Source organism: Papio anubis, chromosome 7 (genome assembly GCF_008728515.1).
Source record: "Papio anubis isolate 15944 chromosome 7, Panubis1.0, whole genome shotgun sequence".
Taxonomy (NCBI): domain Eukaryota; kingdom Metazoa; phylum Chordata; class Mammalia; order Primates; family Cercopithecidae; genus Papio; species Papio anubis.
In genome coordinates this window covers 114,736,712-114,761,838 of record NC_044982.1, presented here as the reverse complement: position 1 = coordinate 114,761,838, position 25,127 = coordinate 114,736,712, and the positions used below count along the sequence as shown (strand labels likewise).

The 25,127-nt window shown below is 42.2% G+C and overlaps 1 protein-coding gene across 3 annotated transcripts in view; it reads left to right on the top strand.

The window, feature by feature from the left end:
* The window catches only part of SIN3A (SIN3 transcription regulator family member A), an 87,413-nt gene that overhangs the window by 30,712 nt on the left and 31,574 nt on the right, over positions 1 to 25,127 (top strand). For all 3 annotated transcript variants that reach the window (XM_031668485.1, XM_031668484.1, XM_031668483.1), the window contains exons 3-11: positions 3,191 to 3,367; positions 11,672 to 11,778; positions 12,940 to 13,222; positions 14,245 to 14,496; positions 15,714 to 15,866; positions 16,009 to 16,164; positions 18,511 to 18,600; positions 23,386 to 23,504; positions 24,737 to 24,947. In XM_031668485.1, the coding sequence (XP_031524345.1) occupies positions 3,191 to 3,367; positions 11,672 to 11,778; positions 12,940 to 13,222; positions 14,245 to 14,496; positions 15,714 to 15,866; positions 16,009 to 16,164; positions 18,511 to 18,600; positions 23,386 to 23,504; positions 24,737 to 24,947 (1,548 nt within the window). The remainder of the gene's footprint in view (positions 1 to 3,190; positions 3,368 to 11,671; positions 11,779 to 12,939; positions 13,223 to 14,244; positions 14,497 to 15,713; positions 15,867 to 16,008; positions 16,165 to 18,510; positions 18,601 to 23,385; positions 23,505 to 24,736; positions 24,948 to 25,127) is intronic.

Sequence of the window (25,127 nt, the reverse complement as noted above, 5' to 3'; positions counted from 1 at the left end):
TGCCTTGTATCGTTTCTGTGGATTTATGCATAGTCACTTGGTTTCTCCCTCTCTCTCATTTCTTCATCTACCTCCAGGATAATTTTTATAAATGTGAGGATTTGAAAAAAGTTTTATTCTCTCTTTAAATTGTGGTATAAAACTTAACATTGTTGAGAGAAAGAAAGTTTCATGTTATTTAGTCTCCTTATTTTGGGGACGGGGCATTCAGGCATTTGGACAGATTGTTGTCTTCTGTGGTGATCAACAGTTCTGAAAAAGGAAAAAAGTTCTGAAAATGTTTTATAGCACTTCTTGCAATAGATATAGAAGGAAAGTGGTTTTGGCTTTTATTTCCTCAAACTTATAAGAGGACAAGAGAAAGATTGAGATAAAAGAATAGAAAAGACATTTGTTTGAGGCCAAACCATCAACAATTTGGGTAAAAAATTTATTTTACATTAGATATAATGCTCATAGCAAATCAAGATAAGCAAAATAAAGTAGGTTGGGCGCGGTAGCTCATACCTGTAAGCCCAGCACTTTGGGAGCCCAAGACAGGTAGATCATTTGAGGTCAGGAGTTCGACACCAGTCTGACCAACATGGTAAAACCCTGTCTCTACTAAAAATACAAAAATTAGCCGGGTGTGGTGGCAGGCACCTGTAATCCCAGCTACTCAGGAGGCTAAGGCAGGAGAATCACTTGAACCTGGGAGACAGAGGTTGCAGTGAGCCGAGATTGTGCTACTGCACTCCAGCCTGGGCGACAGAGCTAGACTGTCTCAAAAACAAAAAAACAAAAAGAAACAAAGTAAGAGTCATCTTTAATTCTGTAACCATAAGATTAAATGCTAACATTTTGCTATATATTAGTTGTCTAAGGTTTAAAATCTTTTTATCATACCGCTTTGTAATGTGCTTTTATTATTTTTTTGAGACAGGGTCTTCCTCTGTCACCCAGTGTAATGTGCGTTAAAAAACTATTTAAAAGGCCGGGCGCGGTAGCTCAAGCCTGTAATCCCAGCACTTTGGGAGGCCGAGTCAGGCGGATCACGAGGTCAGGAGATCGAGACCATCCTGGCTAACACGGTGAAACCCCGTCTCTACTAAAAAAATACAAAAAACTAGCCGGGCGAGGTGGCGGGCGCCTGTAGTCCCAGCTGCTCGGGAGGCTGAGGCAGGAGAATGGCGTAAACCCGGGAGGCGGAGCTTGCAGTGAGCTGAGATCCGGCCACTGCACTCCAGCTGGGCCACAGAGCGAGACTCCGTCTCAAAAAAAAAAAAAAAAGAACTATTTAAAAGTTTAATTCTATATACAGTACATGAATACATTCAACTTGTGGATTATGAACTTTTTTTCCATGTTCAAATATATCTCTATATCACTGTTGAAAGTGTGGCTTACAAATGGCTAATCTGTATCCTTTGTTACGAGTTCGTAATGGCGTAAGTATAGAAATTGAGAGTGTTTAGAAACTATTCTAGCAATTGGACATGATCATTTTTTATTTGTAAAATCCAGTAATGAAAGTTACAGTCTGGGCACAGTGGCTTATGTCTATAACCCCAACACTTTGGGAGGCCAAGGCAGGTGGACTCCATACCCAAGAGTTCGAGACCAGCCTGGGCAGCATGGTGAAACCCTGTTTCTACAAAAAGTACGACAGTTAACCAGGCATGGTGGTACAGGCATGGTGGTACATCCCAAGCTGGGATGGGAGGATTATCTGAGCCTGGGGAGGTCAAGGCTACAGTGAGCCATGATTGTACCACTGCACTCCAGGCTGGGTGAGAGAACGGGACCCTGTCTCAATAAAAAGGCAAGAAAAAAAAATTACGAGTTTATGTTTTTTTTGTTGTTGTTGTTGTTGTTTTGTTTTTTGAGATGGAGTTTCACTCTTGTTGCCCAGGCTGAAGTGTGATGGCGTGATATCGGCTCACTGCAACCTCCACCTCCCTGGTTCAAGCAATTCTTCTGCCTCAGCCTCCTGAGTAGCTGGGATTACAGGCATGCGCCACCACGCCCATCTAATTTTGTATTTTCAGTAGAGACAGGGTTTCTCCATGTTGGTCAGGGTGGTCTCAAGAACTCCCAACCTCAGGTGATCCACCTGCCTCGGCCTCCCAAAGTGCTGGGATTATAGGCGTGAACCACCACGCCTGGGGGGTTTGTGTATTTTTTATTTTCACTTTCATAGTAATTTATTTTTACTGGATTTTTATAAAAGTTGTGGTCCCTGATGGATTGGAACTTTAAGAAAAACATTCATCCTTTACCACAGACAGTTTGAGATAAACTATATAATTTTTTTTCTTCTTCTTTTTGGAGACAGAGTCTTGCTCTGTTTTCTAGGCTGGAATGCAGTGGCGTGATCTCAGCTGACTGCAACCTCCACCTCCCAGGTTCAAGTGATTTCCATGCCTCAGCCTCCCAGTAGCTGAGATTACAGATGTGTGTTACCATATCCAGCTAATTTTTTTGGTATTTTTAGTAGACGGGGTCTTGCCACGTTTGCCAGGCTGGTCTTGAGCTCCTGGACTTGAGTGAACCTTCTGTCTGGGCCTCCCAAAGTGCTGGTTACAGGTGTGAGCCACTGTTCCCAGCTAAACTATATAATTTTTAATAGCTACAAATAATTTGGTTATAACTTGGGTGGGCTGTAATGTATTTAACCAATTCCTTTTGTGGAAAATTTGGGTTTCCTTCTTTTTCTTTTCTTTGTTGTTGTTTTTTGTTTTTTTTTTGTTTTTTTTGTTTTTTTAGAGACAGAGTCTCATTCTGTCACCCGGGCTAGAGAGCAGTGGTGTGATCACAGCTCACTGCGGCCTTGAACTCCTGGACTCAAGCAATCCTCCTTTAGCCTCTAGAGTAGGTGAGACCACAGGTGCATGTCACCACGCCTGGCCAAGTTTTCATTTTTTGTGGAGATGGTGTCTCACTATGTTGCCCAGGCTTTCTTTTCTCTTTTTAGAGACGTGGTCTCACTCTGTGGCCCAAGCTGGAGTGCAGTGGCATGATCATAGCTCACTGTAGCCTTGAACTCCTGAGTTCAGGCGATCTTCCCATGAGATAGGTGTGAGCCATCATGCCCAGCAGAAATTTGGGTTTCCAATTAATTATCTTTGTACATTTGTGTTAGTTATTTAGACACATTTGGGGAAGAATATACAAGCCTTGAAGTTTCCTGTCTGTATTCTGTTCACCCCAGGTTTCAGCCATGCCACAGAGCTCCGGCAGTCATGGGCCCGCCATAGCAGCAGTTCATAGCAGCCATCATCACCCAACAGCTGTGCAACCCCATGGAGGCCAGGTGGTCCAGAGTCACGCTCATCCAGCCCCACCAGTTGCACCAGTGCAAGGACAGCAGCAATTTCAGAGGCTGAAGGTGGTATTCAGCTCTTTTTCTTGGGTCAAAAAGTTTATCTTTAGCAGGAAATACTGGCTGCAGCTTGTCGGTTGTGGTGGTACAACTTCTAACCTGAGATACTAGCTGTCGAATCACAAGTTTTACTGTTTTTGTTTTGTAAAATTTGCTTCTGTTTCCTATCTTGGCACCAGTGCCTGATCCAGAGAAGAATATACTCAGATGTTTTTGGACTGTATGAAATGCATGTCACTCAAATGTTACCAGGATTGTGGGGCCATTTTCATACAAAATGAACCTTAAAATTCATTTTTTGACTGCTTCCTTTTGAACTCTCTATTGAGCACATACATGATTGGCTACAGGTTTGTACAGTAAATTGGCCCGGTAATATGTCTTACAGTTGAATCTTTTTAAATTCTTTTTTTTTTTTTTTAATTTTTTAGTTTCAGAGATGGGGATCTCACTGTGTTGCCTAGGCTAGTCTCAAACTACTGGCCTCAAGTGATTCTCCCACCTTGGCCTTCGAAAGTGTTGGGAGTACAAGTGTGAGCCACTATGCCCAGCTCATGCCTGTAATGTTCTTATTACCTTTATCTTTTTATTCCTGTTTATGAATAGCTGAATTGACTCACATCATCAAGTCCATCCTTAGTAAACACATGCTCCTTTTTGGGGGGAATCTTGATAAAGTTTAGGGAAAACTATAACTGTGAATGAATTATCAGTGTTTTCATATTTTCCGCTGAGTATGTGTGGTAGGTTTTTAGTGCTTTGAAATTCATAGGGCATCCCTGGAGAAGTGAAGCTTGTGTTCCCAGCTAACCTTGTATCTCTGACCACTTGAATATTACTTTTCAAAATATGTGATTGTTGCAGCAAGTGTTCAGGTTTCAATTTTTCTGATTTTACATTTATATAAAATTAAGTTCAGGAAATAATAAATGATGGAACTCTGAAGAGATGTTAACTCTTCATTTGGTTATGGCAGCCTACTTATGTTGCTTGCAGGCAGGAATGAGAAATAAACCCTCTAAGGACACATCCATATGCAGCAAATGGTTCTTTCTTCTGTTTTCCCTGGTACTTAACTTTAGTTCTTCATGATCCCTGCCCTCATTGGTGTGGATTCTTGGGAACTTGTTTAATATTGGCCTAAGAATATTAAATGCTACATAAATGTTATAAAGTACAGCAAAGCTAAGTGATTTAGAGTAATTTTGTAAAATTTACTCTCTCTGTTGGCTTACATAATATTGACTAATGCATAGCCTTTTAAAGAGAGTGCAGATTTTTTAGGCCTGAAGCTTCACTCTGAATTCTGTCTTTGGGAAAATGTGTATAAGGAATATTGGTGTTTTCTTTAAAACATTTTCGGTCTCTTGTAGAGTGATGACTGTGTACCAAAATGTATTATTGCTGTGGGCTTAGCACTTTACTAAGTCCTGAGAATATTTTTTTTAAAACTTGGTTGCATGTGATTTAATTCTGTATTAACACTCTATGACAGTAGATATGCTTTAATGTTGCAAAATAGCTTATAAACTTGCTTATTAAACTAACAAAAACATATTTATTTCTATAGCCTTTTTCAATCAGCCCTATCAAAGCACAACACCAGTTTTTACCCACCTTCCTCACAGGACTCTTTGGTATAAGTATATGGATTATGTTTTGTTTGCTTTACGGAAACTGGCAAGGAAACAAGGAAGGGTTTTGGATTTGGGGTTATAGAGTGAGTCATGGATAGAGTTAGGATTTCTTGCTGTGTTCTTTTAGTCACAAGCTCTTGACTATATTCCTACATAAAATAACTTGTTGAATTTCCTTTCTAATGAGGAGAGGTAAAATGCTTCTTGTACCTCCATGTAATTTAACCCAGTATTCCCACATTGCCTGTCATTTTTGGATCGGTCTTAAAATGCATTACAAGCATTTGAATCAACTTCAATAAGTCATTTATATTCCACAATATTGTAGGCCGGGCATGGTGCCTTACACCTGTAATCCCAGCACTTTGGGAGGCCGAGGTGGCTGAATCACCTGAGGTCAGGAGTTCAAGACCAGCCTGACCAATGTGGTGAAACCACGCCTCTACTAAAAATACAAAATGAGCCAGGCATGGTGGCGCATGCCTGTAATCCCAGCTACTCAGGAGGTTGAGGCAGGAGGATTGATTGAAGCCAGGAGGCAGAGGTTGCAGTGAGCCAAGATCATACCACTATACTCGAGTCTGGGCGACAAGAGCGAAACTTCATCTCAAAAAAAAAAAAAAAAAAAAAGAAAGAAAGAAAAACGTTCAGTGAGAATGCTTACACATTATTTCAAGCCTCAACATTATCTTTTTTTTTTTTGTCTTTGGTAGATTGGTGGTGACAAGAAGGGATTTGAGCGATTTGAGGCATGTTTGGTATTATTTAGGTATTGAATGTCAGCAGCAGTGATATTTGGTACATGTTTAGCAGGTTCTCTTTATAGTTGCTTGTGTTTTTCTCTCCAACAAGATTGTGGACTTCAGGAGATTCAGGGCCTTAATAGTAAATCCCTGTTCAAGTGAGCTATGAAACTTTATCAGCAGAGTCTAAGGGTCTCCCCAAGTGCTTCCTTAAATCTGTAGCTTCTAAATAACTACATCCAATTTTTTTTTTTTAAGTTGTGCTTCCTAGAACTGTATACATGCATTTAAAGAGAGTTTATATAAGAGTTGGACTATGCTTTGGGTGATGAGATAATTTCCTCACTATTCTTACTTGTAGGTGTCTTATTTATTATGTGAGTGTCATGCAGGGTTTTTAAAGCATAGGGTTATTCTAGAACTTCTATTTTACCTTTTTTTCCTTGAGACAGTCTTACTCTGTTGCCCAGGCTGTAGTGCAGTGGCGCCATCTCAACTCACTGTACCCTCCCCCGCCTGGGTTCAAGTGATTCTCATGTCTCAGTCTCCCAAATAGCTGGGATTACAGGCGTGCACCACCACACCTAATATTTGTATTTTTTTTTTTACTAGAGACGGGTCTTGACATGTTAGCCAGGTTGCTCTCAAACTCCTGGCCTCAAGGCATCCACCCTCCTTGGCCTCCCAGAGTGCTAGGATTACAGGTGTGAGCCACCGCACCCGGCCTAGAACTAGTTTTTAAACAGCGGTTTGTTGTGACTTTCAGTACCTTTCTGTTTTAGACATACACCTATCACACATAATTGCTTTCTTTTGGGTTTCTGTACTTTTTTCCTTCTCTGCAGTAGTTACCTTATACCATACCATATCTTACTGATAACTCTTCTTTTGTTGTGTATTGATGCATCCTTTTCTTAAATATCTTCCAAAGTCTTGTTTCCTTTTGCAAACTTACTGCATTTTGTGTTCACTTAACTTGGTCATTAATGAAATATTTTAGTATGGAAAGTTCAGAATATGAATTAAAATAGTCCATTGAATTTCAACAGAAATTGTCATAATATTTGTATAGAAAAACTAACCATCAAACAAGTGGGTATTGACCAAGTATACAATCTGATTTCTAGCAATACTGAAACACTGATTAACCCATGGCCATAATGGAACTCTGAAGAACTCTTAAAGAGCCATTTGTCTTGGGGTCAGGCGTGGTGGCTTATGCCTGTAATCCTAGCACTTTAAGAGGCCAAGGCGGGTGGATCACGAGGTCAGGAGATTGAGATCATCCTGGCTACCACAGTGAAACCCATCTCTACTGAAAATACAAAAAAAGTTAGCCGGGCATGGTGGCAGGCGCCTGTAGTCCCAGCTACTTGGGAGCCTGAGGCAGGAGAGTGGTATGAAGTTTGCAGTGAGCCGAGAAAGTACCACTGCACTCCAGCCTGGGCAACAGAGCAAGACTCCGTCTCAAAAAGAAAAAAAAAAAAGCTATTTGTCTCAATCCATTAGTGCTGCTATAACAAAATACCTGAGACTAGATAATCTATTTCTAAATAATAGAATTTTATTTCTCACAGTTCTGGAGAAGTTCTGAGGGCTGGGAAATCTAAAATCAAGGTGCTGGCCGGGCACGGTGGCTCACCCCTATAATCCCAGCACTTTGGGAGGCTGAAGTGGGCAGATCATTTGAGGTCAGGAGTTCAAGACCAACCTGGCCAACATGGTAAAACCCTGTCTCTACTGAAAATGCAAAAAAATAAGGCGGGCATGGTGGCAGATACCTGTAATCCCAGCTACTCCTGGAGGCTGAGGCACGAGAAGCGCTTGAACCCAGGAGGCGGAGGTTGCAGTGAGCTGAGATTATACCACTGCACTCCAGCCTGGGTGACAGTGAGACCATGTCTCAAAATAAATAAATAGGCCGGACGTGGTGGCTCACGCCTGTTGTAATCCCAGCACTTTGGGAGGCCGAGGTGGGCGGATCACGAGGTCAGGAGATTGAGACCAGCCTGGCCAACATGGTGAAACCCCGTCTCTACTAAAAATACGAAAATTAGCCAGGTGTGGTGGCAGGCGCCTGTAATTCCAGCTACTCGGGAGGCTGAGGCAGGACAATCGCTTGAACCCGGGAGGCAGAGGTTGCATTGAGCTGAGATCGCGCCTTTGCACTCCAACCTGGGTGACAAGAGCAAGCCTTCATCTCAAAAAATAAAATAAATAATGAAATAAAATAATAAAATAAAATCAAGGTGCCGGTTTGGTGTCTGGTGAGGGCCTGAACTCTGTTTCCAAGATGGTGCCTGAAAGCTGTGTCCTAACACTGTGGAAGGGAGAAGGGCCAAAGGGACCAACACTGGTTCACTCCAGCCCTTTTATAAGGTCCCTAATCCCATTCATGAGGGCTCCACAATCACTTTCTGAAGGCCTCACTTCTTAATATCATCATATTGGTGATTAAGTTTCCATGTAAGAATTTTGCGGGACACATTCAGACCATAGCACCAATTACTGATTGATTTGAACGTAAGTGTTCCATTTTGCAACAAATCAAAAGACTATGCCTAGCCAGGTGTGGTGGCTCACGCATGTAATCCTAGCACATTGGGAGGCTGAGGTGGGCGGATCAGTTGAGGTCAGGAGTTCAAGACCAGCCTGGCCAACATGGTGAAATCCCATCTCTACTAAAAATACAAAAAAAATTAGTTGGATGTGGCGACATGAGCCTGGAATCCCAGCTACTCAGGAGGCTGAGACAGGAGAATCACTTGAACCTAGGAGGCAGAAGTTGCAGTGATCCGAGATTGCACCATTACACTCCAGCCTGGGAGACAAAGCGAGACTCCCATCTCAAAAAAAAAGAAAAAGACTGGCTTAAATCACATCAAATGTTTATTCCTGAAATTTCTTAAACCTGATATTTTGTATAATTTTAAATATTTAGGCTTCAATTAAACCACCAAAAAAACTTACTCATCTCAGAGTAAATAGGAAACACCTAGTGGGGATTTCTTTTGGGTGTCTCTGTCCTAAATCAGACTCATAGCTTAACCTTTCCAACCTGTTCTTCTTTGTGATAGGTCACTTTTTTTTCTCCCCAGGCCAAACTGTATCCGGCTTTAAAGATACTTTCCATAAACAGTCATGGTATTTCAGGCAGGACATGGACAATCCTTAACAATGAACTACCAAAAAAAAAACGAAAAGCCACTATAAAACCCAGTGAATTCTTCATGTGATGCTCTGAACAGGGCAAGTTTAGAGTGAAGGTTGACATTTCACATTTAGCGTGTTGTTTAACAACTTTTCACAAGTCGACCCTGACTTTCAGGAAGTGAAATGAAAATGGCAGTACTTATCTGAAGATCCACAGTCTAGAAAAGGAACCACTGCTCTTTTGAGGGCTGCCATTTCAGTGGCATCACTGGAAAGTTTGACTGCCTGACACACACTGGTAACCAATTACTGGGGGTTAGGTCCCAACAGGTGTCTGGGTATAAGGGAGTTAAGTCTGTGAAGGTGGGAAGGGAGAACAGGATGTAAAAATGAATTTGTTTTCCCATCGCACAAGGTGTTTGGGCCAAGGTGGCCGTGTGTGTCAAAAGTCAGGGAATCTAGGCTGGGTATGGTGGCTCATGCCTGTAATCCCAGGACTTTGGGAGGCCGAGACTGGCGGATCACTTGTGGTCAGGAGTTCGAGACCAGCCTGGCCAATGTGGTGAAATCCCGTCTGTACTAAAAATACAAAAATTAGCCAGGCATGGTGGAGGGCGCCTGTAACCGCAGCTACTCAGGAGGCCGAGGCAAGAGAATCACTTGAACCTGGGAGGCAGAGGTTACAGTGATCCGAGATTGCACCACTGCACTCCAGCCTGGGCAACAATAGCAAAACTCCATCTCTAAATAAATACATAAATAAAGTCAGGGAATTTCTTCTCCTATAAGCCAAGAGGAAGTCTCTCAAAACTAGAAGGGAAAGGTGTTTTCCCCACATCAGTCCAGCTTCAAAGACATTCTACTGACCTGTGATCCTTCCCTCCAAAACAACAATGAAGTGTTCTGTGTGCTAACAACACAGCTTTAGAAAAAGCAAAACAAAATTCTGCATTTTTAAAAATCTTGATTTAAACAATGGTATTTCGAAATTTACAAACTTCATAACTTTATAGTTCAAATTTTATGGTTACTAGAAGTACACAGTTACCAAGAATGCACACATTTCACTTGGCATCTCCAGTACCTTCAGCTTTCTGTGCCTGGTCTATTTTGGCATCTCCATTTTCTGCAAGGTTAATCCCTTCCCTGCCAGTGTCAGCATTTTCCTTTTTCCCTTTGGGTACCTCCTCGCTCTCCTTTGCAGGGAACTTTTTTTTTTTTTTTTTTTTTGAGAGACCGAATTTCGCTCTTGCCCAGGCTGATGTGCAATGGCATGATCTCGACTCACCACAACCTCCACCTCCTGGGTTCAAGTGATTCCCTTGCCTCAGCCTCCCAAGTAGTTGGCATTACAGATATGCACCACCATGCCTGGCTAATTTTTGTATTTTTAGTAGAGATGGGTTTCTCCATGTTGGTCAGGCTGGTCTTGAACTCCTGACCTCAGATGAGCCTCCCGCCTCTGCCTCCCAAAGTGCTGGGATTACAGGTGTGAGCCACCGCGCCCGGCCTGCAGGGGCCTCTTTATAGTGTTGGGCTCTGGCTTTGGAGGAGCAGATTTAACAGACAACGTTGCAGATCTTCTCTGGGTCGTTGTTCACCTTGGCTGTATCTCCTTTGGCATCCCTTTCAGGCTTTCTCTTGGGTGTGGTGGTGATGCGGAAGGATGTAAGTGCTGGGTGCAGGATGCAGTGGCATGTTGAGCTTTGATCGGTCCGATAGTCACTCTGGCCTCTTCTTCCTCACAGTGCTCTGTGGTGGATCACTTTTGAATGCTGGCTCTCCCTTAGCTCCCCTATTCAGTCAGTTACCCAATCCTGTCACTTCTGCTACCCAACAAGCTGTTTTATCTATGCAGTTGTCTCTCTTGTTCTGGGCCAGTACTATAATTCAAGCCACTGTTTTCACATGAGTTGTTCAGTTATTCTTGTAGCATAACTGGTCTTCCTACCTCCTTTCAGTCTTTTCTGCTCTTGTGCCAATTTTTTCTCAACACTGCAGTCGAATTGCGTACACGAAAATGCAGATGATAAAAATCTAAATTGCTTTTTCACAAGATTTACAAGTCCTTTCAGAATCTAGATCCTGCTTTTTTTTCTGTCTCATTTTGTTACTTTTCCTTCCAGTGCTCCTCTTCACTACAGATCCTCCAGCCAAACTAAACTTTTCAGATTTCTAAATATCCCATATCGTATCCTGTCTAGGATTTTGCCCATGCTGCTGCCTTTGATTTTTTTCACTGGTCTTTACTTTTGCTAGCTTATACTCATCTTTAGGTCTCAGTTTATATATTACCTCCTAGGGAAGCCTCACTTTTTTTGGTGGGGAAGACGTGTCCTTCCCATGTCATCTCCAGGCATTGAGTGTTACTGGGTTACCCGCTGTGTTATGATTCCTGACTACATACAAACAAATGTCTGTAGACGAGGGGCTACAAATTATTTGTCATTAAATCCTTGGTACTCACATTGGGCCTGGCATGTTGCAGTTTAGTAGATACTTGTGAAATGAATTAATGAATAAATGACATATCATTGTAATTATTCTTTACTGATCATTCTGTTCAAAATTATCCAAGGCAAGGCTACAGATTTTATGAGTTGATTATTATTTTAAGCTTGAGTTTATTACTGACATCTATACTAACTTTTAAGTATATATTTAATATATTTTTATTTTATTTACTGTGTTAAGCATACTTAGGCATAAATAATTTTTTTTTTTGTAATTGTGAGTTTACTTTCTTTTTATAATCTTGATATTTATCCCTGCCTCAGGTGGAGGATGCGCTGTCTTATCTTGACCAGGTGAAGCTGCAATTTGGTAGTCAGCCTCAGGTCTACAATGATTTCCTTGACATCATGAAGGAATTTAAATCTCAGAGGTAAAAGATGTGTGATTGTACTCAAGCTTTGTATTTGGCATATTGATTTTGGAAAGGAGAAGATAGTTTATTTACTGGAAGATAAAGGATGCTCCTTTCTGCGGCTGAATTTTCAAAATCATGCCTTTATTTTATGCATTCCTTTATTGATGGAAATTATGGCCACTAGACTGTTTTATCCTTATTGGTAAATTTTTGTTAACTAAAGTTTTTCAGTGCTTTATCTCAATCAGGGAAGTAGCACTGGTAGTGATTTAGACTACTTGGTTTCTGAATTGATTTAGATACCCTTATATTCTGGCGTGGTTCACTGTTGTAAACTGTTGTACTCATGGTTCACTGTTGTAACTCATCTGAACAATGTAGATTTGTGCTGAAATGATATATACTGATATATCAAAGAGTGGATCTTGTTTGGGATATGTCGCTTTCTATGTATTGTCTGAGTATCTGCTTGGTAGGATTATTACCATGAACATATATTCTGTTCAGAATTTTGACCACCACAAAAATTAGCCGGGCATGGTAATGGGTGCCTGTAATCCCAGCTACATGGGAGGTTGAGGCAGGAGAATTACTTGAACCTGGGAGGCGGAGGCCGTAGTGTGCCAAGATTACGCTACTGCATTCCAGTCTGGGCAACAGAATGAGACTCTGTTTCAAAAAAAAAAAAAAAATTGTGGCCGAGTATCTTTGAGTCTCAGAGTTCTTTGTGTGTTAATTTTAAAATGCGTAGATTATCTGTTTTCCTGTTTAGAGAAAACCTAGTAGAAAGTGAAATTTTGGCTGAGTGAGGTGGCTCATGCCTGTAATCCCAGCACTTTGGGAGGCTGAGGTGGGCGGATCACCTGAGGTCAGGAGTTCGAGACCAGCCTGGCCAACATGGTGAAACCCCATCTCTATTAAAAATACAAAAATCAGCCGAGTGTGGTGGCGCATGCCTGTAATCTCAGCTACTTAGGAGGCCGAGGCAGGAGAACCACTTGAACTTGGGAGGCGGAGGTTGCAGTGAGCCAGGATCCCAAGATCGCACCACTACACTCCAGTCTAGGTGACAGAGTGAGACTCCATCTCAAAAGAAAAAAGAAACATGAAATTTTTTATGACCAGGGTGTTTGTCAAGCTTATAGTTCATCACTTTTCTTTTTGTTTTTTTATCAGCATCGACACCCCAGGAGTGATTAGTCGTGTGTCCCAGCTATTCAAAGGCCACCCCGATCTGATAATGGGATTCAACACCTTCTTGCCCCCTGGCTACAAAATTGAGGTGCAGACCAATGACATGGTGAATGTGACAACTCCTGGCCAGGTTCATCAGATTCCCACCCATGGCATCCAGCCCCAGCCTCAACCACCACCCCAACATCCTTCCCAGCCTTCAACCCAGTCAGCCCCAGCTCCTGCCCAGCCAGCTCCTCAGCCCCCACCTGCCAAAGTCAGCAAGGTGAGCACTTGGAAAATATTGCATCAATGTGAATGCATCCCTAGAAAGTACCTTCCTTTGACATTTCCCCTATATATAAGACTTAGATACTGAGACACAAGGTTACAAAGATTTCATCAGAGAAAAATGCAGTAGTCACTTCACTATAACATGGTTCACATTTACACACCACTTAGATATCTATTTAAATCAACACAGCAACAACTTTCAAGGTCTTTCTCTTTACAGTTTCTGCTTATAAAACCATGAACATCCCAACAGGTGGTGACTTTGTGTAGTAGTAGTTGATAGCACAGACAGAAACCATCCTCTTATGGTCAAATTGTGCTACTGCCCACATGGTTATTTTATGAAAGTTATTTCACTTACCAGATTATATCAAGCTAAGTAGAAGATCTAATGAACAGTGATGGTGATGATGATGAAGATGGGGTGTTCTTGGTCTAGAACCACACTGTCTGACACAGTAGCCACTAGCCACATAGCACTATTTAAATTTAAATTAAAATCAGTTTTTCATTTGCACTAGCTTTCAAGTGCTCAGTAACCACATGTGGCTAGTGGCTGTATATTTAAGACAGTGCAAATAAAGGACATTTCCATCATCTCAGTTCTATAGGACAGAGTTGGCATAGAAGACTATGTGGAGCTGCTGCAACAATTGAGGTGTTGTCTTTTTGTTGACATCAAAAGGCTGTGTAGAATGAGATTTTTTCTATGTGTACTTGTTGAGCTACTAAGCTAAAACATTGCATATGAAAAATTCTTCACTGTAATTGGAGATGGCTCCAGTTTTAAGATTTTATTTAGAAAATGTGAGACTGAGATATTTGTATCAGCATGTTTGAAACTCTCTACAACTCCCACTGTTGCCCAGTATGATTTGTGTTGGACTAAAATGGCCTGGCCTGAGTGAGTAAATAAAGGATATACGTTGACACTTTGTTTCTCTTCAGTTTGAACTTTCCTTCTATCAACTCATCTATGCATCTGAGGAGAATAAAGACTTTTTTTCTTTTTAGCCCTCCCAACTACAAGCACATACTCCTGCCAGTCAGCAGACTCCCCCACTTCCACCGTATGCATCCCCACGTTCTCCGCCGGTCCAGCCTCACACACCAGTGACAATCTCATTGGGAACGGCCCCATCCTTGCAGAACAATCAACCTGTGGAGTTTAATCATGCCATCAACTATGTTAATAAGATCAAGAACAGATTCCAGGGCCAACCAGACATCTACAAAGCATTCCTGGAGATTTTGCACACATACCAGGTAAGAAGAGTGTCCATTCAGCTTGTCTTAATCAGGCCATCTAGTCAAAGAACAACTTAAGTAACCATTATTGTGTCCATTAATTCATACTGGAAATTAGCCAGTTAGAAACTACCATGCATGTTTATAAAGCCAGTGTTTTTGTTTGTTTGTTTTTTGAGAGGGAGTCTTGCACTGTCACCCAGGCTGGAGTGCAGTGGTGCGATCTCGGCTCACTGCAACCTCCGCCTCCAGGTTCAAGTGATTCTCCTGCCTTAGCCTCCCTAGTAACTGGGATTACAGGCACCTGCCACCATGCCCAGCTAATTTTTTGTATTGTTAGTAGAGATGGCTACTAACACTAGTAGAGATGGCTATTTCACTATGTTGGCTAGGCTGGTCTCGAACTCCTGACCTTGTGATCCGCCTGCCTCGGCCTCCTAAAGTGCTGGGATTGCAGGTGTGAGCCACCACACCCATGCTATAAAGCCAGTTTTGTTTGCCTGAGTTGATTGCCCTGCAACATTCAGTTAGGATTTTTTTTTAAGACAGAGTTTTGCTCTTTTTGCCTAGGCTGGAGTGCAGTGGTGCAATGTCGGCTCACTGCAACCTCCACCTCCTGGGTTCAAGTGATTTGTTGTATTTTTAGTAGAGATGGGGTTTCAATATATTGGCCAGGCTGGTCTCAAACTCCTGACCTCAGGTGATCTGCCCGCCATGGCCTCCCAAAGTGCTGGGAGCCACTGCGCCTGGCCTCAGTCAGGATTTTTAGTCACTGTTCCATGAAATGAAGCTCTGTTTTATCTGGGACAGTTAGATGGTGACTTATTTAGTCTAGTTAATCTACAGTAGGAGGAGGAGAAATTTCTAAGGTTTTATCAGTTGGTAGTGGTCCCCTGGGCATTAATATTTATTGCCCTAGGCCGGGCATGGTGTCTCACACCTGTAATCCCAGCACTTTGGGAGGCCGAGATGAGTGCACTCCAGCCTGAGCAGCAAGAGTGAAACTCCATCTCAAAAAAATTTACTACCCTAGTTTTGAAAGGAATTGTCATTCACCATCTTGCACTTTTTTCTCAACTTGAAATTTTCGTTTGTGGTCAGAACGGGTGCTGAGAACATAGACTTTCTTCTTACATGCAGCCTAAATAGATAACAGTGATTCCAGAAAGTGTGCAAAGATGAGCGACTCAAAACAGTAGCCCTTTAATGTGATCTCTTCATTTGCAATTCCTCAGAAAGAGCAGAGAAATGCCAAGGAAGCTGGAGGAAACTACACTCCAGCGTTGACAGAGCAGGAGGTGTATGCCCAGGTTGCTCGTCTCTTTAAAAACCAGGAAGATTTGTTGTCAGAGTTTGGACAATTCCTACCAGATGCCAACAGCTCCGTGGTATGTTTGTTTTTTTTGTAAGAATTACACTATTATTATTATCTTAGAGAAGTTGGAAAACTGTGCTCAGAAGGGGACTTTTCCTAGATGATATTTGTTTGCTTTGATAAGAGCATTAATCTCTTTCATGTGTCTTAATCAGCTTTTAAGCAAAACAACTGCTGAGAAGGTTGATTCTGTGAGAAATGATCATGGAGGCACTGTCAAGAAGCCCCAACTGAACAACAAGCCGCAGAGGCCCAGCCAGAATGGCTGCCAGATCCGCAGACACCCTACAGGAACCACGCCTCCAGTTAAGGTGAGAATGGGCAGCAGCTGCTCATTTTGACACTCACAAGCAATTCTAAGGGAGAGGTACGCTAGGGGTGGTCACGTGTTCTTAAGTGCGTTAACAGTTGGGTCCTTGATATTTGGAGTAAGTTAGTATGTGTCACAGAAACTCAGTGCAAAGTTTATCTGGCTTTACAAAAGAGTATTAGAATAACATTGATTGCTTGGATTACTGTACTTTTTTGAATTCTTTATTATCTTCTTTGCAATGAGCTGCCATTTCTTTAATGTTTTGGTTGCTACTAAGAATTTCCAATACTTAAAATTTTTTTTACTTCTTTTTTTTTTTTTGAGACGGAGTCTCGCTCTGTCACCCAGACTGGAGTGCAGTGGCATGATCTCGGCTCACTGCAACCTCTGCCTCCTGGGTTCAAGCCGTTCTCCTGCCTCAGCCTCCTGAGTAACTGGGACTACAGGCGTGTGCCACCACACCCAGCTAATTTTTGCATTTTTAGTAGAGATGAAGTTTCGCCATGTTGGCCAGGCTGGTCTTGAACCCCTGAGGTCAGGAGTTCCACCCGCCTTGGCCTCCCAAAGTGCTGGAATTACAGGCATGAGCCACCGTGCCTGGCCCCTTCTTATTTGATGCTTTAAATCTGCCTTGTGTTAAGAAAGAACATTCTTGAGTTTGAGAATTATTTCAGAAATAAATGATCTCTGAGGTCCTCTTGTGAGTAGAGTGCGTGTGCTTTTTGAGGTCTCTTTGGTCTAGAACCCTGTCCTGCTCAGAGTTCTTTGTTGGGTCACCAGATCTTATCTGTATCATCTGATCTCCAAGGCAGGACCTTTGGGCTGTAGCATAGGGAAGTCTTAAACTCCTATTAGTAATCCATTACATGATGTTTTTTATTACATTTAACACTGATGGTCTGTCTGCAGAAAGCACAGCTTGCTCCCTTCTTTGATGTAACACAGCTATGATAGGGAGAGGGCTAGTTATATGTATTGAAAGTTGAATTCTTCCGTGAATTTCAAAGCAATATGTAATATGGAAGAGATAGATGTGTCTGCAGAATTAAATAATGACAAAAGTTTCTAATAGTAAGAGGTGTTTCTATCCTCTAATAGTAAGAGGTGACTGATAAATAGTAAGTGACTGACTACAAGGTCTCACATACTAGGTGTTACTGACACTTTTGAAGTATCCTTTTTCATTAGTGTTTGTCATGGTTTCTTTTGAAATCAAGTTGAACATAATAATGGTTTCTATTTCTTCACTTCAGTAAAGAGAGTTACATGGGTAGCAAGAATCAGCTCAGTAGATACACTCCATGCTTGGATTTACGTCCTCCCACTCTTGATTACCTACAGGTGGAAAGAATATAGTGGGGGCTTACAATTCTCCACCTACTTTCTGCATAGGCAGTGTAAGCAGAGGCTGCGGCTCTTAAGAAAGTATACTCTGAGATAGCCAAGGTAAATGTGCTACTTCTCACCAAGTTTGTGCATTTCTTCGTAGAGAGTAAGTGGTGGATTTCAAAAGTAACTTCTTGCTTGACAGGATTATATCATGGCCTGTTGGTTCCCTTTAAAAGAACAATATTAAATTAGTCTGAGGGGATATTTCTGGCAAGATAGTTATTTCTTCTGTTAGAAAAATTATGCTTTTTTTTTTTTGAGATGGAGCCTCCTGGGTTCAAGCGATTCTCCTGTCTCAGCCTCCTGAGTAGTCTCAGCCACAGGCGCACACCACCACGCCCAGCTGATTTTTTTGTATTTTTAGTAGAAACGGGGTTTCACCATGTTGGCCAGGATGGTCTCAATCTCTTGACCTCATGATCTGGCCACCTTGACCTCCCAAAGTGCTGGGATTACAGGCGTGAGCCCCCATGCCCAGCAAATTATGCTTTTTAAGTAAATTTTTAATTGAAATATTATTCAGGGTTAAAGATTGATTTCTGTCAATTTCAGGCCACGTGCACCAGCTCTTTTTACAAACAGCCTCTTCTCCCTCAACTGGTAGGAGAACAAAACAGTGGCATTAGAGTCTAAATGAAGTTACTTTGGGCCCCTAGAAAAAGTAAGGCTGATCTAAAAGTTTGTCACAGTAATGTCATGATGATTTTTGGAGAAAACATTTCAGGGTAGAATGATCTTTGAACCTCTGTTGGAGAAAGAAACTTAACAGGCAAACTGAAATAGAAAATATGAGTACAAATCTTAGAGGGTATGGAGTGAGTGGGTTAGAGTTCTCTCATTTGTTTCAAATTATTAATCAGCAGTGGTTTCAGTGTTGAAACCATTGAACAGACAAAAATAAAATTCAGAGAAAACCACTCTTTGAATCTCACATGTTTGTATCTTTCTTTTGCAGAAGAAACCCAAACTGCTCAATCTAAAGGATTCTTCTATGGCAGATGCCAGCAAACATGGTGGTGGAACAGAATCGTTATTTTTCGATAAGGTGAGTAATGGATGAGTTAGATTTGATAGTGCCTGTTAATGCCAAAAGAAAATCATCTTATCCCTCCAAAGGTTTTGTTTTAAAGGTGTCAAACTAATTAGGGCTTTCTGTTTTTTAACATAGTTTCCCAGTTGTGAGTCCTTTGAGTCTGCTAGTACTATTAGCATAGCTAGAAAAATGGTAGCATTGTTTGCTTTGGTTTTATGAAGCAGTTTGGGGCAGAAGACAGATTTTTAGAAAATGTATTATGTTTCTCTTGAAAGATGTTTGGGGCTCGCTGTTGTAGATATCCGGGTCTGTGTGGCAGGTAGTACCAGTGCCTGTACCAATTTTTGAGGATTTAAGATGACTTGTAATCTTATTGCTGTAATAGTTATTTGTAGTATGCATATATATAGCATTCAGGGGAATTGTGATTTACTTGCATGTTTTCAAAGCTACCCAGGTGATTCTAATAAGCAACCAGAGTTGAGATTATTGGCATAAATGATGTTGTGTGGTGCCTTAGTTTGGCCACATAAACTTAAGTGTGATTTGCTCCTTGGAGTCAACTTGATGGACTTCAAGGAACTGTTGGACTTCTCACTGGTAGAAATCAACCTGGATTGATCTGTGGTGATTGACTCTATTTTGTGCCTCTTGGGTTTTGCAGAAGGGCAGATGATTTAACATCTCCTTGATTGGTATCTCCTGATCTCTTTCTGTCTGCCGTACCTGTGTGAGCTTTTTGCAGGAGAATCCTGCAAGAGTGTTGAGTTCTTAGCTCTGATGTGAACCATTACCAAAGTCTGCTTGGGCGGTTGGTGCTTTTAGACAAGTGTAGAAGTCTAGATCACAACCAATGAATGTCAAGAAAAGGGTGGGGAAGGGGAGCTGTTGTAAATTAAGAATTAAGAAATATATAAGCCAAATGTGACATGCAGACTTTGGATTCTGCATTTAAACGTCAGTTTATTTTTATTTTTATTTTTGAGACAGAGCTTGCTCTGTTGCCCAGCTTGGAGTGCAATGGTGCGATCTTGGCTCACCGCCTCCCCGGCTCAAGCGATTCTCCAGCGTCAGCCTCACAAACAGCTGGGACTACAGGCGCCTGCCACTGTGCCCAGCTGATTTTTGTGTTTTTAGTAGAGACAGGGTTTCACCACGTTGGCCAGACTAGTCTTGAACTCCTGACCTCAAGTGATCCACCTACCTCAGCCTCCCAAAGTGCTGGGATTACAGGTGTGAGCCACCACACCTGGCCAATAGTCAATTTTTAAGATATTAATTAGACAATTGAACTTAGTACAGACTCAATATTAGATGCTATTAAGGAATCTTTTTTACATTTTTGGGTTGTTTTTTTATAGACGGAGTCTCGCTGTTATTGCCCAGGCTGGAGTAAAGTGGTGTGATCTTAGCTCACTGCAACCTCCACCTCCTGGGTCCAAGCGATTCTCCTGCTTCAGCCTCCCAAGTAGCTAGCATTACAGGCACCTGCCACAACGCCTGGCTAATGTTTATATTTTTGGTAGAGATGGGGTTTCACTGTGTTGGCCAGGGTGGTCTTGAACTCCTGACCTCAGGTGATCCACCCACCTTCACCTCCCAAAGTGCTGGGATTACAGGTGTGAGCCACTACACCTGGCCTTTTTTATTTAAGAGATGGTCTCGCTCTGTCACCCAGGCTGGAACTCAGTGGTGCTTTCATAGCTTACTACAGCCTGGAACTCCTGGGCTCAAGTGATCCTTCTCACCCTCCTGAGTAGCTGGGACTTACAGGTACACACCACCACACTCAGCTAATGTTTAAAATTTTTTTGGAGAGGGGGGTCTCACTGTTTTGCCCTGGCTGGTCTCAGACTCCTGGGCTCAGGCAGTCCTCCTCCTTTAGCCTCAGCATTGGCCTCCCAAAGTGTTGAGATTATAGGCGTGAGCCACCATGCCTTGCCTTAAGGAATCTTCTGAAAATAAGTTAATTTCTAAGAGTAATGGTTTTTTTTGAGACAGTCTCACTCCATTGCTGAGGCTGGAGTACAATGGCGCCATCTTGACTCACCACAACCTCCACCCCCCGGGTTCACGCAATCCTCCTTCCTCAGCCTTCCGAGTAGCTGGGATTATAGGTGCCCACCACCACACCCAGCTAATTTTTGTATGTTTAGTAGAGACAGGGTTTCACTCTGTTGGCCAGGCTGTCTGGAACTCCTGACCTTAGGTGATCTGCCTGCCTTGGCCTCCCAAAGTGTTAGTTTTACAGGTGTGAGTCACTGCGCCCAGTCCTTTAATAGCATTTTCTTAGTACTTTTTCTTAAACATATATACTATATCTAGATGAAATGTCTGGAATTTGGTTTAAAATGCAGTGGTAGGAGAAATGAGTATAGATGAAACAAAATATACTATAGATCATTGAGGGTTAGGGTTGAGTACATAGGTTTGTTATATTTCTGTCTACTTTTGTGTATGTTTAAAAGCTAATAAAAAGTAAAGGTAAATAGGGTATACAGTATAACAGGTACAGTGCTCTTTTATCTTTAGCTTTAAAAGTCTAGATTCCATATAGTGTCTACTGATGAATAGTTAACGAAAAGCATACGGAAGTCTGGAGCAGGGGTTGCTGGTAAGCCACTTGGTTTGGTGGCAGTCTGTGGTCTTCACCAAAGGATCACAGTGCTAAATATTTACTTTGGAACTGAAGCCCCAGATTGGTAATCTGGCTAGGCTAGTTTTGCTTTGTCTATGCCATTGATCATTTTTGGGTTTTTGGTATTAAGATGCTCAATACTGTAAATAGAGGAAGAAAAAAGACCAGATCAGAGGACAGAAGTATCTTAAGAGAGCATTATTCCAGATTACCAGAGTTTAAAACAATCTTGGCAAAGATTCTTGCTATAAACATGTGTTAAGAGAGGCAACAGGCTGGGCACAGTGGCTCACGCCTGTAATCCCAGCATTTCGGGAGGCCGAGGTGGGTGGATCACCTGAGGTCAGGAGTTTAAGGCCAACATGGTGAAACTGCCTCTCTACTAAAAGTACAAAAAAAAAAAAATTAGCTGGGCATTGTGGCAGACACCTATAATCCCAGCTACTCGGGAGGCTGAGGCAGGAGAATTGCTTGAACCTGGGAGGCGGAGGTTGCAGTGAGCCGAGATCACGCCATTGCACACCAGCCCAGGCAACAATAGTGAAACTCCATCTCAAAAAAAAAAAAAAGAGGCAACAAAAGCCGGGGTAATTCTGATATGGTCTGGAGAATCAAGCATATGAGAAGGTATACTCCGAGATCTCATTTTTTAAATTGTTACTACGGTAATTTTTTTTTTCTTTTTTTTTTTTTTTTAAGACGGAGTTTCACTCTTATTGCCTGGGCTGGAGTACAGTGGCGCGATCTCGGCTCACTGCAACCTCTGCCTCCTGGGTTCAAGCGATTCTCCTGCCTCAGCCTCCCGAGTCGCTGGGACTATAGGCGCCCGCCACCACGCCGAGCTAATTTTTTTTTTTTTTTTTTTTTTAGTAGAATGGCGTTTCATTATGTTGGCCAGGCTGGTCTCGAACTCCTGACCTCAGGTGATCCACCCTCCTCAGCCTCCCAAAGTGCTGGGATTATAGGCGTGAGCCACCGTGCCCAGCTGGAAAATTTTGAACATGCGTAAAGAGAATAGTAAAATGATTCCTCACGTACCTACCATCCAGCTTTTGCAGTTCCCAGTCCTAGCCGGTGTGTTTGTTTCATATATATTCCCACCCATCCCAGTTTATTTGGAGACAAATTGCAGATATATTATTTCATCCATACATATTTTAGTAAGTTTCTTTTAAAAATGACTCCTTTTTGTGGCCAGGTACGATGGCTCATGCCTATAATCCCAGCACTTTGGGAGGTGAAGACGGGTGGATCACTTACGGTCAGGAGTTTGAGACTACCCTGGCCAATATGGTGAAACCTCGTCTCTACTAAAAATACAAAAATTAGCTGGGTGTAGCAGCACATGCCTGTAATCAATCCCAGCTACTTAGGAGGCTGAGGCAGGAGAATTGGTTGAACCCAGGAGGCAGAGGTTGCAGTGAGCTGAGATCGCACCACTGCACTTCAGCCTGAGCAAGAGAGCTGGACTGCGTTTAAAAAACAAAACAAAACCAAAAAAAACCTCCTTTTTGCAAACATAATCATCGTCACATCTAAAAAAACTAACATTGATTACTTAGCATCATAAAATATCAGTTCAAATTTCCCATTTTTATTTTATTTTTTTACTTATGAGACAGCGTCTTGCTCTGTCACCCACGCTGGAGTACAGTGGCATTATCCCAGCTCACTGCAACCTCTGCCTCCTGGGTTCAAGTGATTCTCATGTTTCACTCAGCCACCCGAGTACCTGGAATTAGAGGCATGTGCCATCATGCCTGGCTAATTTTTGTATTTTTAGTAGAGACAGGGTTTCAGCATGTTGTCCAGTCTATTCTCGAAGTCCTGGCCTCCAGTGATCCACCCACCTTGGCCTCCCAAAGTGCTGGGATTATAGGCATGAGCCACCACGCGCAGCCACAGATTTCCCCAATTTTTAAAAACTAATGACAGGACAGCCTGGGCCATATATGACCTCATCTCTACAAAAAATTTAGAAATTAGCCAGGCATGGTGGCTCACACCTGTAGTCCCAGTTCTTTGGGAGGTTGAGGGTGGGAGGCTGCAGTGAGCTGAGATTACACCACTGCACTCCATCCTAGGTGACAGAGCAAGGCCCTTTTCAATTCCCCACTTTAAGAAAAACAAAAACTTTTTCTTCCTGTTGTCTCCATAAGGTCCGAAAGGCTCTTCGGAGTGCAGAAGCCTATGAAAATTTCCTGCGCTGTCTTGTTATTTTTAACCAGGAGGTGATCTCTCGTGCTGAGCTTGTGCAACTAGTTTCTCCTTTCCTGGGGTAAGTGAAGTGAGGGGGCTCAGCCCTGATTCATGATATGGAGGCCAGGTAATATTTGATTTGTGAGAGTATGTGATAGGCAAAGTTAATTTACTTGAGATAGGTCAGTTGACTCAAATGTTAGTGCCAAAAGAGTCCTAAGAAGTCTTCTAGTCCAACTCTAGAGATGAGAAAATAGTGAGGGCATTAAGTATTTATTGACTAATGGCCAAGACTAGTGGTTTCCTGATCTTTTGACCAGTGCTGGATGTTTATCAAGAAAAATCTCTCCCAGAGTTCTGGAATTTTTTTAAAAAATTATTATCATTATTATTATTATTTCTTTTTTTTTTTTCTTTGAGACGAAGTCTCACTCTTGTTCCCCAGGCTAGAGTGTGATGGCGCAATCTTGGCTCACTGCAACCTCTGCCTCCTGGGTTCAAGCAATTCTCCTACTTTGACCTGCTGTCACCACACACCCGGCTAATTTTTGTACTTTTTTTTAGTAGAGATGGGGGTTTTACCATGTTGGCCAGGCTGGTCTAGAACTCCTGACCTCAGGTAATCCACCTGCCTCGGCCTCCCAAAGTGCTGGGATTACAGGTGTGAGCCACCACGCCGAGCCTGGAATCTTTACTATATTTGACAGCCTAAGAATTATGTGAACATTAAAGCAATATTCTTTTTCTTTTTTTCTTTTTTTTTTTTTTTGAGATAGAGTCTCGCTCTGTCACCCAGGCTGGAGAGCAGTGGCGCAGTCTCGGCTCACTGCAAGCTCCGCCTCTCAGGTTCACACCATTCTCCTACCTCCGCCTCCCGAGTAGCTGGGACTACAGGCGACCGCCACCACACCTGGCTAATTTTTTGTATTTTTATTAGAGACGGGGTTTCACCATGTTAGCCAGGATGATCTTGATCTCCTGACCTCGTGATCCGCCCGCCTCGGTCTCCCAAAGTGCTGGGATTATAGACTTGAGCCACTGCGCCCGGCCTAAAGCAATATTCTTGATCAAAAGAATGGTTTGTTATTTTGCCTGGTTTCGGTACAACTCTTTTATCACCACTTTAACTGATCTGAGAGTATTTTATTAGGAAAAGGGGAAACCAAATGCTCAGAAGCAGTTCTTCTTAGGCAGGAAATAATTTGTCCCTGGTAGCAGATTTCTGATCCAAAACCAGGTGGTAGTAGTCATACCTCAGGATAACTGCATCATGCCCCTAATTGCTTGTCACTTTTTGGTTTGATTCTTCAGGAAATTCCCTGAGTTGTTTAATTGGTTTAAAAACTTTCTGGGCTATAAGGAGTCTGTACATCTGGAAACTTATCCAAAGGAACGAGCTACAGAGGGCATTGCTATGGAGATAGATTATGCTTCTTGTAAACGACTGGGCTCCAGCTATCGAGCCTTACCAAAGAGTTACCAGCAGCCCAAGTGTACAGGAAGGACTCCTCTCTGTAAAGAGGTAAGGCCTTCCTTCCCTAACAAGGATCAGCCCTGGGTCCTCAGCTTTTTCCAGAAGGGAGTGGTGGTACCAAGGATTGAGAATTTATATGAATGATGAAATTAAGAACGCTTTTAGTCCTTTTTTTAAAAAAAATGTTTTCTACTTTTTTGTTTGTTTTTGAGACAGGATTTTGTTTTG